Source organism: Primulina tabacum, chromosome 17 (genome assembly GCF_025594145.1).
Source record: "Primulina tabacum isolate GXHZ01 chromosome 17, ASM2559414v2, whole genome shotgun sequence".
NCBI lineage: Eukaryota > Viridiplantae > Streptophyta > Magnoliopsida > Lamiales > Gesneriaceae > Primulina > Primulina tabacum.
Window position 1 is genome coordinate 12,851,526 of NC_134566.1, and position 15,021 is coordinate 12,866,546.

The 15,021-nt window shown below is 34.5% G+C and overlaps 2 protein-coding genes across 3 annotated transcripts; one reads left to right on the forward strand and one right to left on the reverse strand.

Annotated features, from left to right (window-relative positions):
- Positions 1–3,279: 3,279 nt before the first annotated feature.
- Positions 3,280–6,421, reverse strand: LOC142531176 (uncharacterized). 2 transcript variants are annotated; one of them, XM_075637244.1, is made up of 6 exons: positions 6,141–6,421; positions 5,349–5,360; positions 4,935–5,235; positions 4,234–4,392; positions 3,768–4,063; positions 3,280–3,415 (listed from the first exon to the last, which is right to left on the reverse strand). In XM_075637244.1, the coding sequence occupies exons 1-6, from the start codon at positions 6,336–6,338 to the stop codon at positions 3,335–3,337; spliced, it is 1,047 nt and encodes a 348-aa protein (XP_075493359.1). In that variant the 5' UTR covers positions 6,339–6,421; the 3' UTR covers positions 3,280–3,334. The 2 variants fall into 2 exon arrangements, with proteins under 2 accessions (XP_075493359.1, XP_075493358.1); XM_075637243.1 differs by lacking the exon at positions 5,349–5,360.
- Positions 6,422–10,961: 4,540 nt separating this feature from the next.
- On the forward strand, positions 10,962–11,746 carry LOC142530504 (uncharacterized). Its single transcript, XM_075636340.1, has 2 exons — positions 10,962–11,058; positions 11,160–11,746. The coding sequence occupies exons 1-2, from the start codon at positions 10,962–10,964 to the stop codon at positions 11,744–11,746; spliced, it is 684 nt and encodes a 227-aa protein (XP_075492455.1).
- The last annotated feature ends 3,275 nt before the right edge of the window (positions 11,747–15,021 follow it).

The window sequence follows — 15,021 nt, forward strand, 5'->3', positions numbered from 1 at the left end:
CCGCCTCCACTGTAATAGTGGTCTTTTTCATGAATAGCTTCTGTCTTCTTCTTCTTGACCTCAAATATCATTTTTCGAGGCACCCAACACTTCTTTATGGTAAATCTTGGTTTGATGGACCTGTCCCCGTACCCGTTCCTTCTCCTCTCATTGATCAAGAAACGCAAGTCAGTACTGCCCATGTTCACATTGGCTACCGGGGGAAAAGGATCTTCATCCACTATCATCGCTTCCTTTTTCTCGGGAAATTTCAGGACTCCCTTGTTGATTCTTTCCTGCAAGACATTCTTGAACGCCCAACAAGCATTAGTATTATGGTTGAAGGAATTGTGATACTTACAGTAATCTCTTTCTTTCAACTCCTCCTTTGTGGATAGCTTGTGATTTGGGGGGAATGTTATGAACTTCTCCTTCACTAAGTGATCGAAGATTTCCTCCGTCTTAGATGCATCGAAAGTATAAGGAGTTTGCACTGGAGGAATATTTTTCTTGGAAAGTTCTTCACTCTTGCGCTTCAATAAAGGGACAGTGCGTGATCCGGAATTTGCTACTTCTGCCAGTGCAACTTCCTCCACTTCCTGGAAATAAGAGCCCACTGTAGACTTTCTTTTATGACTCTCTTCTCGTAACAATTCCTCATACTCTGACACTTTGGCCGCAAGTTCATAAAAATCACGGAATTCCATCCCTTGGAAATTCTTTCTAAGTTCAAAATCGAGTCCTCGTTGTGCCATCTTCACGTATTCTGATTCAGGGAGGAAAACTCGGCATCTGCTTCTCACCTTCTTAAACTTACAAATGAAATCATTGGCAGATTCCCCTGGTTTTTGGACCACCCTTGACAATTCCGCTTTACTAATCTCAGGTACTGTCCGGAAGAATTGTGTATGGAATTGACGTTCCATATCGTGCCAAGTCATAATAGAGTTTTGAGATAGTGTTGCATACCATGTGAAAGCAGTATTGGTCAGGGAATTGGGGAACAAACGTAACTTGTAATTAGAAAAGTTCTCCAAATTTGCCAATTCCCCACACTGAATTGTAAACTTGGCCACATGTTCCACGCTGGATTGACCGTCTTCCCCGGAATATAACGTGAAGTCTGGAATGCGGTATCCTTTTGGATAAGGGTTGTCACGATCCACAACATCAGGATACGGTTTATGGAATTCTGGTCGGTTGATTGGCCTCACTCCTGGGCCATACAACTTTTGAATCACATCACGTACCATCTCAAAATCCAACGTTGGAGTTTGTCTTAACTGGTGAGGAGGATAGATTGCCCCCCGAGTGTTATTCCCCAAACCTGGCGCTGAATATCCACGCATTCCCCCATCAACGTACATCCCTGGATGTAAGTTAGGAGACGTCTTAGAGAACACGTTACCAGCCATTTGTTTACTGTTGCTGCAGTTTTGGAATTTCAACCCTAACTCCTCATCCCTTTTGTGTGGAGGAGTGTATCTCCCTTCCCTGGCAGATTCAGGAATTTGTGCTTCCCCCGAGCGGCGACTTTCACCTGCCTGAGAAACTCCTGATCCTTGGCCTTGATCTTTCAGCAGCTTGACGTCATTCTCTTGAAGTTTATCACTCTCTGGTATAACCACTTCGCCTTTTGCAGACTTTCTCCATTCCTTCATTTCTGCCACAAATTCCATCATGACAGTAGCGAAAGTTTGAGTCATTTCCTTGAGATCGCTGCGGATATTTTTCTCCATGGCCAACATGAAGTTCGGCGAAGACCCATCACCACCAGAAACAGTAATTCCTTCCTTCATAGTCTCTTCCTCGAACTGGTGTACGAGCCTTTCAACCGTTCTTCCTTCTGCATCAGTTTCCTGAAACTCTTCTTGTGAGCGATGACCTTTCCCCAGTGATGGAGGAATTCCTTCACTCTTCTCAGTACGCTTTGGAGGCATTGTGTCCCACTGGGCGTGCCAACTTGTTTGTCGCGAAAATTTGCGGGCGTGTGCCAGGCACGTGTTCGTGCCAAATTTGTGAAATAATCCGACTTCTAATCAAATGTTGCGAATCTCGATTCGATCGTTCGTTCTAATTCCCTCAAAATGGCTCCAAAAATAAGAACTTGAAAAGACGAATATAATGAAATTAAAGGGGGAACTCATAAACAACATCAACATATGTTATGCCGTTATAAATTCGAACAAAGCTTTCACATGAGACTTGGATGGACATTGCTAAAATCTATAGAATGCTTGCTGGAAATGACAATAAACAACAGAGCAAATAAGAGAAATTTTGCATAAAATTGATAATGAATTCTGCAGAGTTTTTGCTGTAGATTTTTTGTGTGAATTTGTCGGGGGCCCTTTTCTGATTTCCTTCCCTCACTTTTGTCACATTCTGCACAGCAGTTTTCCCTTCCCCCATCACTCCACGTTCTTCCACATCGGGCAATGGCAGCAACTGATACTACGTTTCTTCATTGGGCCAACTGCAATTTCACTTGGGCTTCTTATATTGGGCTGTGGTTTGGGCTTCATGGATTTTGCTTAATTAAATTGCTCACAGCCAAGTTGGGTCTTTGTTTAGTTGATTTGGGCCAAACACAATGGTTTATCAGTGTTAGGTCTTATGTTAAAAAAAAAAAAAAATCAGTGTTAGGTCGAATGCGGGTGCCCCTGGAGCAGTTGGAAAGCAGCTGAATAACAAATAATACGCAATTGCCTTCACAAGAAACTAAGGTCGCTGTCTTGTCTTCATAGCACCACAAGCCATGGCAAAACTGGTACGTCATTTGAAACCCAAAACTAAAACTTTACAGATCTGGATTGGAAACAGATCTTTGAGGTAACGAGCTTGCAATTATCTCGTGATTTTAACATAACTAACCTCGGTACCAGTACTCAGAAGCAGCCCAAGGATAAGAATTCTAGCTGTAAGGTTAAAAATCCTACCTGCAGTCCAGTCAATCCTGGCAGTGAAAAAAAGAAGACAAAAAAAAAAAGGCAATTCAGTAAAATTAACACAAGATTATGGGTTAGGCTGATAAAGATCAAGATTTTGTGGAGAAGTGAAGTCCATGTGTGATGTGTGTCAAAAATCTCAGAAATCGGATAATAATTAATATTCACACGTGCATATATTTAAAAACGATATCCAAAATTAATTATGTAGGCAGGATTTTACAAGTGATTAACCTAGTGTTAGTTATGGGAGTAGTAAATGGAAATTAAGTATCTCGAGCATCTGTCTATAGGTTAATAATTTGAGAAACCACAAGCTTAGAAAGCTCATTAATGGCGGCTTGGACCTGACAATCGTCTGATTCTCTTTGTGGTGACCATCCTGATGATTGTGAATTAAATTGTCTCTATTCACTTGCAGCAATTTTTGTTTTTGTGGTTGTAGCAATGACCCTCTCCAAGTCTACCATTGATAATGGCCTTGGCTCCTGAAAGCAAGAACAACACCAAGATAAGAGAAAATGTTTGACGTGAAGCTCAAAATACCATGGATCTCAGGCAATAGGTTGATTTACAAGAATTCAAATGTAACGTAGCATTTAATTTATCAGGTTGAACATGCCACACCATGGGTTAGACATGCAAAAATAAGAAATTGACAAGGTCGCTATTAAGTTACAAGGTCTATCTGCATTCAATTTTCATTAAAAGGGAAACCTTGACAGAAACTCTAAACTTACATCTTCCACAGGAACTTTAAAAAAGAGCTCAGAGGTAATGCTGAAGGGAAATGAGTCCGCAAGAAACATGTACAAGAGAGCAATAAAATAAATTACTGACCGTAGATGGTTTTCCACTCTTCTCATCATTAAGTAGTTCTCGGATAGGAAAATAGGTGGCTTTTTGGCAGAGCTCAAGAAGATCTGAACCCGTGTATCCATCACAGAGATTGGCTATGCGGTCATAATCAATGCCAACTTCTATTTTCTCATTCTTCAATATAACCTTCAATATTGCAGCCCTTTCCCGACGATCAGGAATCCCAATTTGAAATGCTTGAGGAAGTCGTCTAAGAATTGCTTCATCAAGTTCCGATGGACGATTGGTAGCAGCGAGTACCAACACCTGGGCGTTCCCTGAATCAACAAAAACATGTCATTTCAACTGAAAGAACCATTCAAATTCTTAACCAACTAATATTAACACATTGATATCACCTTATCTAACTCGTAACAACAATCTGTCTAGAAACTCAAAAAAGAAAGTAGGAGACACCGTATTTTTATGAGATTATGGAAGAACTTACGATCAGTGGTGAAACCATCCCACAAAGCCATAAACTCAGTCTTCATGTTTGTTAGCGCTTCATGATCAGTACTCTTGCGCTGGCCCAAGAAACTATCCACTTCATCAATGAAAATAATAGCTGGCTGGAGTTTGTATGCCAAAGTGAACACAGCAGTCACTGCAGATAAGAACCAAGTGTTCAAATCTAAAAAGCACTAACATAATTTGCAATTTCAGTGTTGAAAGTTCTGCAATTCGCATAAGACTTGAAATAAAATAGCTCATTCTGTTATAAGGAATATAGAAACACGTTTCATTTTTATAAAATAAAGAATCTTTGTAATAGATAAAAAAAAAACATTATCCAACCCACAAACCCCATACCACCGATTCTTTCTTTAATCTGTTGTAATAATAGGGGTAAAAAATTCAAAATCATTCAAATAGTCCTGATTACTACAGAACATACAATATCCATCATTCATAACTACGAAAAATATATTGTGAACTGGAATATAAAAACCCATCTTTCACAATTGTTTCGAAGTCGCAAAGAGCAAGTGCAACCAAGTATTAAATTGTATTATGTTTGATTACATTAGCTACCTTATAAGCAAGACTTCAAGGTATTGCACACACGATAAAACATAATGATGCAGGGAATACACACGGACGAGAGGCGAGAAGAAACTTAATAGATGTTATTTCCTATGTACACACCTAGTTTCTGTGCATCACCAAACCATTTGCTCATTAGACTTGATATCCTCACATTGATAAAAGCAGCCCCAGACTCTTTTGCAATTGCTTTGGCAGGCATTGTCTTCCCAGTGCCTGGCAGTCCATATAGCAAAACACCTTTTTCTGGGCAAAGAAGCTTCCCATGAGAAAACAGCTCAGGTCTTCGTAGAGGAAGAATAACTAGTTCATACAGGGACTGCTTAATGGCATCCAATCCGCCAATCGAGTCAAATTTCACATCAATATGGTCGGGATTGACCACATCACAGGCCACAACATCCTGTATTTCATTAAAAATAAAAAAGAAATAATCAATAAGCAAAGCATGTATATTTAGACATACCTTGCATGTAACTAATCTCAACAGATGAAAATCTAGGTAGTTTGAATCACCTGACCATGAATCTGTTATAGGTTCAAGTCAATATTAATTACATTCGCACAATGGAGTGGCAAAAGAATACAGAGGATGAAAATTATAGCTCTGCTTAGGAATGAAAGTCTACATAAAATTTTCGAGTCAAAATGATAGTTCTAATTAAAAAATCAGTTCATAATGATATTTCAAATAAGAATAAATCATTGAATATTTTTCTCAAGATTACAATAATGCACCATCAACAGTAAGAAGGTATAATCAAGTCAAGACCAGATGGGGGTTGCGGTTGGATTCAAAACTAAAACTAAAACAATAAGAAAATAAATGGTGCCAGAGATATCAGACAGCTCTATGAAGTAACATCCAACAGCACGAAAAATCGTGATCTTACAGGGGCATGCCTGTGTAGAATGTTGAAACCCAAGCCCAAATGCAATGCTACGCCAAGAAACATATCTTTACTATTTATTAATATAATCTATTAGCTACCCTCATTATCTAACCAGTGAAAATATATGCTCAAGCTCCAAGCAAGATAATAACTACACCTTCCGCAAACTCAAACTCCAACCGTTATAATAACTACACTTCAGATACACAATCAAGTTTCCACATGAATCACGTTTAGGACAAACCGTAATCACTACCACCAAATTAAATGGTAGTCATTGTAGCATAGTCTTCCTAAATCTTATGCATAATACGCAAAGAAAAACATCACAGAATCTAAAACAGAGAGTACCCCAGCAGAAAGTAGTAAAAAACTTCCCCCAAATTTCGAATCCAAAAAAAAGAGGCATTGTAACCTCATACGGATTTGTAAACACAAGAGGTCGGCCCAAACGCTTGGCGAGTTCCTTCTTCTGCTCCAGAGCTTTCTTGGAGGCTTCGTGATTCGGGTCGAGATGCTTGAGTCCCACGAACAACACCAAACAGCTAAGCGCGGCGCTCGCGGCGTATAGAATCAAATGTTGCACGAATTTTGTCTCCGAACCGTTTCCCATTTCTCTTCTTTGAACCCAATTCTAGGATGGTTATCTCGCTTGTAATTGGAACAGAGAATCTGAGGCAGATTAGAGGAGACGGGTACGTTTGTACGTTTTGCTATGATTTCATTCAACGGAAACCCAACCGCCGAGGCAGAATACTAAATCAATTTTATAAAATTAAATGTTTGTATTTTTTTAAATTTAGAATTGATTTGTATAATTGGATATAATATCCGCTATCTTGTCTCAAATAGGAGAATTGTTGTTAGCTACATGCATTCGACATAAATTCTTTGAGGTTGCATTTGGAACTATGCATTTGAAATTTATGGATTTCGATTATAATTTTATTGTTAACGATGAAACAATAGATAAAATCTTAAATTCATAAATTAATTACTTACACAAAGTATAATTAATTTTAGAGTGGGTCTCATGTGAGACCGTCTCACGGATCTTAATCTGTGAGACGGGTCAACCCTACTCATATTAACAACAAAAAATAATACTCTTAGCGTAAAAAGTAATATTTTTTCATGGATGACTCAAATAAGATATCCGTCTCACAAATACGACCCGCGAGACCGTCTCACACAAGTTTTTGCCTTAATTTTAAATATCTCCATTATTGAGTGAACTTTAAATTCATCATAATTAATATGAAAAACACTATATAAACATACAAGTGATGAATTCGAAATTTATAATGTCTACAAAAAATACATTTGAAATGATTGAATTTGAAATACATCAATTCATATACAACCTAAAAATATATATCCACAATAAACATAGCGACCTTCGTTAATTCATGTATCAAAAAACACTAAATATAATTATTATTTTTAAAATACACGCTCATTGTTTTATGTTATACGTTAGTTTTTTGGAAAAGTTAACCTCAAATTTAGTGATAAATAAACTATATATACAATAAAATTGATCAAATAAATCAAACCTTATTTTACATTTTACCTTCGCTAAAACTTTTTTTTAGCTTTTATTAGAAACCACAAAACCCCTCTGCTTACGTATTTTCCTGTTTCACATTGTATGATTAGTAGCGGTAAAGGTGTTAAAAATTGCATGAATATAAAACAAAATTGTACAAACTACATGATTTTTGAGATGTGAAACATCATCAGAAGAAGTTGAAATTGACAGAAATAATTGAAAACACATATATATATATATATATATATATATATGAAAATCCCGGAATTTAAGCAATTGCCCGCCCAGATTGACCCAACATTAAAATAGATAGATGTAAAAGGAAATTGCTGTTTCGAGCTCAATAACATCTGAACATGCAATACTACTATGTACTCCATGCAACAATAATTTATTTATGCAAAAACAGCATTTATAACTAAAAAATGTGTGGGGGTGGGGAAAAGAGGTATAGAGAGAGAGAGAGATGTGTAATGGAGATTCAAAGAAAGTTACCAGAAGCAACCTTGTTTAATTGTAGTACTACTTTAATTCAAATATAAGGGAACAATATAAAGAACAAATTCAGATGAGGAATTTAAACTAAATCCTGAAAGAATAAGATCCCACTTCAAGAGGTTGTCACACATGAATTCAACATTTTAAGTGCAACATAATAATTACTATGCTATATGCAATGTGCCCTTTTTGTTATCTTGGGGAAGGCGAAAATTCTGTTATTTCATAAAGGCATACATAAATTACATGGATCAATCGTATATAGTTTAATCTAGCCTTGAAAAGAGAAATTAAAGTAACATCCTTCCTTGTTAATACTAATTATGTTTTCAATGCATTTTCATCAAGTACATATAAGTATCATAATAACCTCTACAAAAAAAATAAAATAAAAACTGAGTTCACTGATGATAAAGTATCCAAGAAGTATTAAAAAAGATTTCCAATTGCTGAGAACATTATATTTTTAGCAACTTCGCTTGTGATTAGGTTCTTAAACCTGCAAATATCAGTCCCCAAAAAAATATAAACTTATTAGGTTCCTAAACCTTAAAATTCACATAAAAGAGAAGAGCGTCTCACTTACCAGTTGCGGCCGGTTTCTCTTCAAAACCGGCATATGCAAAGAAAAATGTTACATTGTTAGTTTATCATGCATGTGAAAAAAGTATGTAATTTTCAGCAGGGAAAACAAATGGTAGTCAGTCACATTGCATGACATGCTTGTTGGAATTTTGACGCTTAATGAATGAAAATTAAGCAAATAAATCAATGTATTTGATTGGGAAAATTCGAAACGAAAAACGAAGCTTAATGAACGAATATTAAGTTCGGTGGTTCTGAATTAAACTCGAAACAAGTTCATCAAATGTTGAAAGAACTTAAAACGAGTAGTCGGAACATGTAAGGGACGAAAACGAAAAAAAAAAATCGGCATGTACAGTAGCAGGCGCGCGGGTGCGCGCGCCTGCCGAGAGCAGCTCGGCAGCGCGCGCGCGTGCAGGCGCGAGCGGGTGCCTGCAGGTCTTCGTGTCCCTTCGAATTTTCTGATATTTTTTCATTTCCTTGGCATTGTTTGATGATTGTGATCAGTTACAATGGCCAAGGGACACCCCATATGAATGAAAGATCATGTCTTTTACATGAAAAACATTAAATGATTGATTATTGAAAATCAAATACATAATACACAACATAACATCTTTTTGCATCTTCTTCTTCTTCCTTCTTCAACAAGAGAGAGTTCCTTCATTTTTTTGTTATAGAACTTGAATATTTGAGTGCTCATTATTCAAGAGTTGTAGTTGTATCTTGGGAGAAGATTGCCACAACCTCTAGCACATTGTGAGGGGCAAATTCTTCTTAAGGAGAAAGTGTTAAACACTTGCCTCTACAAGCCATATTCTTTGTTTTCTTCTTGCTTTCCTCTCATATTTGAATACCACAAACAACAATGTTTTCCATCTTTCAGCAACCTCAGGACAAATCCATGCACCTGCATAGAATGATATCCAAGTGACACATTGTAATGGAACACAGCATTCATGATTAATTACAGTAGCATCTGCTCTTAAATAATGACACGAGCTTCATGACAATAACCCAAAAAAATAAGATAAACATGAGATTTTAATATATGTTTGAATCATGATTTCTTCTTCAACACAGACAGCATGATATAAATTACAATACATGTGAATTTCTGGAAAACACAAAAATGTAATAAAAACCTGTGGGGTTGGCTGATTATGGACATTGTAAGTTCGATTAGTTTCACTCTCGCCCGTATTCTCCGTGCACGAATCTTTAGATGTTTTAGATAAATATTCTAGGAAGTGAAAAGATGTGAGATAACAGTGGAGTTCTTGAGTTCGGAAATTTGTTCCTTTTTTGAAACTAAAATGTAATTTGTTCTTAACATTCACAAACTAATGTAATCAAAATTTCTCAAACTCTTCAGCATGATCTCTGCGCAGTTCTTCAAAAAAAAAAAAGTAAAATTGAATCCAAAAGTGCTCTATGAAATTCAAGTATAGGAGAAGAAAATAAAGATACCCATGGTAGGAGAGAGATCTTATGAAAAATATTTCAACCCAAAATCACAATCAACAACAGCTTAAAAAAAAAATCAAATTCAGGTAGTGCCCATGAAGATGAATATGTAGTCCAATCAAAATTAAATAGCAACAAATTGGTCATATAAATTAAATAAAAGTTTAAATATTTTACGTGTAGCAATGTCAACATATAAAGATAGAGTAGTCATCATGTAGTCATTTTAGCAAACAGATTAAGAACCCGTTTGGTATAAGAAGCTACAATTAAAAAAGTGTTTTTTTTTTAAAAAAAAAAGTGCTTTTTTAATTTTTAACTTGTTTGGGTGGGCTTCTAGTAAGTTGAAATTAGAGCTTTTTTAAAAGCCCTATTTTAGAGCTTTTTTCACTAGCTTTTTTAATAACCTTAAAAAAATCCACCAGTAGCCTCCTCTCAATCTTTTCTCCATTCTTCTACAAGGTACAATTTTTTTTTTCCGTCGAGGTTTTTGTTCGTTCATTTTTTTCTGCTTTCTTTTTGCTGCAGAATCTACACTCCCTATTCATTTACGTCTGTATTATGTATTGTGAATTAGATAATTATGTTACAATTCGGTCAATGATCCGATAAATCCAGGAAGTCAGGAAGGGGAAAGTATTTGCTTATTCCATTTTTTTGCAACTACGTATATAATATTCATCAATTCTTGTGTATTACGTATATAATATTATATTAATTAAAATATGTTATATACCATAATATTACTGTAATATTATTTAATCCTTGTTTGTATTACTTTTTCATTTATGATATTGTGAATTAGATAATCTATTGTTTTTTTATGTTTTATTTTTTGAATATAGAATGTATTCGAAGTTAGCTCCTAAACGAGGATTATCAAATCCAAGTCAATTACCTAGATATACGATTGAGACTGTTGAACCTGGATTTGTTGCTGATGGAAATAATAAGACGGATTGGACTGATCAGAATACCGAAATATTTTTAAAAATTTGTGAGGAAGAAATTGAATCCGGCAATAAGCCTACCAAACATTTAAACAAAACGGGGTACACAAATTTAGTTTCAAAATTTCATGAGAGAACGTGACTTTCTTTGAATCAAAAACAATTCAAAAATAAATGAGATTCTATGAGAAAATATTTTGCACTGTGGGCACAACTTATTGGAAATAATGAGACTGGCCTTGGTTGGGATCATAACAAGATGACCGTGCAAGCTGATAATAGTTAGTGGGAGGATAAGATTAAGGTACATAACTTATATACTACATTTTAAATTTTTAATCAATTATTTTTATTTATTTTTTGTTACGTTGCAAATTACAAGAAAATCCCGAGTATGCAAAGTTTAGATTGAGGAGACCCAAGAATTTAGATTTATTGGAAAATATATTTAAAGGTTCTATAGCAACTGGCTATGCTGCAATAGCACCATCAGAGGATCAACCAATTCATAATAATTTCAACGATGATACAAATGATTGGGATGTTCAGTTAGATGGAGAGTTTCAAAGTGATGTTTATATTAATGTTGAAAGCCAAGAATTTATGGAAAACTCAACAATGGGAGCTGACAACTCTATGCAGCAAAGGAAGAGAAAAAGAAGGGAGAGTGGGGAAAAAAGAGGTCTCATTGCCACTAGGTTAGCCGATCAACTTGATCGTGTCCTTCAAGAATTTGAGACTCAAAAGTCTATACACGAAACACCAAAAGATGATCCATGTAGCATTGAAAATTGTCTGGAGGTTCTTCGTAGTTTGCCTGGTATGGTGGTTGGCAGTGAGCAATTCTTCACAGTTACTAGAGTTTTGGGTAAAAAGCATAATAGGCAAACATTTATCGGATTGAAGGACTCGGAACTGCAGCTTGGTTGGGCAAAGACATTCACTAAAGATGATTTGAAGCGTTATTAACATGAGTTATGTTTTTAGGAAAAATACTTGAATAATGCACTTGTTTTTTTCTTTTATTGATTGATGAGTCAACTTTACTAAGTAGTATATTTAAATTTTTAATGCAATAATCTAAAACTTTCAATGTTTATTGTTTTTTTTATATATTTATCTTTATTCATATATTTTCACAGGATGTCTGCGAGTTCAGGCTCCACTATATCAGATAACTCTGATGCATCAAGTGATTCCGACATTTCCGTTGATTCTATTAGAAATACACATGTCTCTAAGAAAAGAATGGTTTTGTTATCCTTGTGTGGTGTTACGAATTATGTTATGAAATATATTGTTAAAGAAAAATGTAAGACATCGTGGTTATCAGGGTCTTAATGGGTGGCAGAGATATTGAATGGTAATGAGACACGATGCTTTGAAATGTTCAGAATGAGGAAACATGTTTTTTATAAACTATGTGACGATCTACTCCAAAAATATAGCTTACAGCAAACAAAAGGAGTTGATATCTATGAAAGGTGGGATTATTTTTGTACATAATAGGTCAACCTGCTTCAGTTAGAAATGTTCAAGAGCGTTTTCAACACTCGGGGGAAACTGTTTCAAGACAGTTTCACAGCGTTTTAGAGTCCATATGGAAGTTGTCGAGAGATATCATCAAACCTATCGATCTTAATTTTACAGATGTCCCTGAATATATTAAGAATGACAAAAGATATTGGCCTTATTTTAAAGATTGTATAGAGACTATTGATGGCACACATATATGCATTCGTGTTCCGCCTAGCAAGCAAATAGATTTCATTGGAAGAAAAGGGTATACTTCAACAAATGTTATGGCTGTATGCGACTTCGACATGTGCTTTACTTTTGTATGGGCTGGTTGGGAAGGTTCTGCTCATGATTCTAAAATTTTTAAAGAGGCTATGCCCAGAGAGAGATTGCATTTTCCACTCCCACCTGAAGGTTTGATATTAATATATCTTATATGTTTTTTTAAATAATTGTTAGATAAATATTTACACTTTAACTCTTATTTTTTGCAGGTAAATATTATTTAGTTGATGCAGGTTATCCTACTTTCAAAGGCTTTATGGGACCGTATAAAGATACTAGATATCATTTACCTCAATTTCGATTGGCTCCAAAGTTCAGATCAAAAAATGAAGTATTTAATTATCATCATTCCAGTTTAAGGACGGTTATTGAAAGAACATTTGGAGTGTGCAAAGCACGATGGAAGGTATTACAAAATATGCCCACATTTTGTCTAGATACTCAATTTAAAATTATAGTGGCATGTTTTGCTTTACACAATTTCATAAGGCGATACGATGCGGCTGAAGATATTCTTGAACAACTCGAAAATATTGATGATTTACAAGAAATCGAGCAAGATGGTGAAAATATTTATGTCCATGACAGAGGTACGAGATGGCAAGAGCCAACACAAGAAAATATTACGGAAATGAAAGAATTGAGAGATGACATAAGAAATTCACTGCCAATACAAGGTCGACATTGAACTATTAATTTTTATTTAAATAAATTAAAGTAGAATGTAAACATTAACCATTGTTATTAACAATTGTTTTTATGGTTTTTAAGATTTCAATATTTTATTGTTTTGGTATGGATTTAATTATTTATATTTATACATCACACTTGTTAAAAATCCGTTATAAAATATATATATATAAAAATTAATGAGTTAAAAAAGCACTTTAATGATATGTATCCAAACACATTTATTAATTTAAAAAGTGATTTTTATCTATTCATCCAAACACAATATTAACACAACTTTTACTTAAAAAAGCACTTTTAAAAGCCAACTTAAAAAAACACTCTTTTAATCAAAAAACTTTTGATACCAAACGGGCTCGTAGTTTAAGACTTTTCTATAAAAAACAAGTTTTTATAAGACAAAAGTTCATTATGTGCAATATTTAAAATAAAAATAATATATTGTTTAGTCAGAATGGATCTATACTACACCGAAAATACTTTCGGTTTGTTTGTATAAAATGATTGTCCGATCATCATATTATAAAATAAAAATATATGTATGAACTTCTCGTTTTTTATTTTCAAATAAGATCATCTAATGATCCTATTATGCAAAAATATCGAAAAAATCTATTCTCGACGTAATATACACTCATCACTAATCGAGTGATATTAAAGTAGCCCAAGCTTCTTTTGTCTCGAAAGATGATTGGAATTTGGAACCAAACAAGTTGACTGGTTACGCGGGGGGACAAGAAGTTTCAAACAAACAGAATCATTAGGGCATCCGCATCCGTCCACATTAATCTATGTTATTAACTTTTCATCTCCTAAAAAATTATGGGGTCCACGAGCCATATATTCATTACATTAACATTTTCCCATTATTAACACACACTCACATTCATTTAATATCAACTTTCATTATTTATGGGTCTCACTGTCCACTTACTCATTTTTTTTTAATTTTAATTAATTCAATATCTTTCTAATTTTGTTAAATTTTATAACAAATATTTTTAAAAATAAATAGTATTATTATTTTAAAAATAACTCAATTTCAATATTCATTAAAATATTATTAAAAAATGAAAAAAATGTTGGACTCTTTTATTTAAACGGCTAGTTTGGCATTATATTCTACATATAGCCGTTTGAGAAACCGTCGCAAGTAGCGACGTTTTTCAATTTGCGACGGTTTACGAAAAACCGTCGCTATTTGCGAAATAATGCCGTTCATTCTGATGAATTTAGATTAATAATTCATGCACCCACATTGGTGCATGAATATTAATGGGTGTTAATAATCACCCATTAATGCACCAATGTGGGTGCCCTTAGAAGAACACTTTAATTCAGATCCGAGTTTTCAGCTAATCACAGATTTTATCCTTCCAACAAAAAGGGGAAAACTTTTATTAAAAACTAAACAATAAAAACCGTTTAGTTTTTTTATAAATAATCAATAAAAACTTAGTTTCGGAGACAAAGATGTGTAATTAAAAATCTATAAAAATCTTGTTAAAAAATCTACATAAATCCACGTAAATCTGTTTATAAATCTGTGAGATTCTGTAGAGGTAAATAAAAATCTATCGAATTCATAAAAGCCTATCATTTGAAAAAGTCATTAAAAATCATCAAAATTCTGAATTGAATAGACCCCGTTAAGTCTCAATCCATTGAGTAAAATATTCAAGAAACCACGTACCATTCATTTGTGTATGAAATGAGAAAGTGTGTGATGAAATGTTTTCCGAGTATAAAAA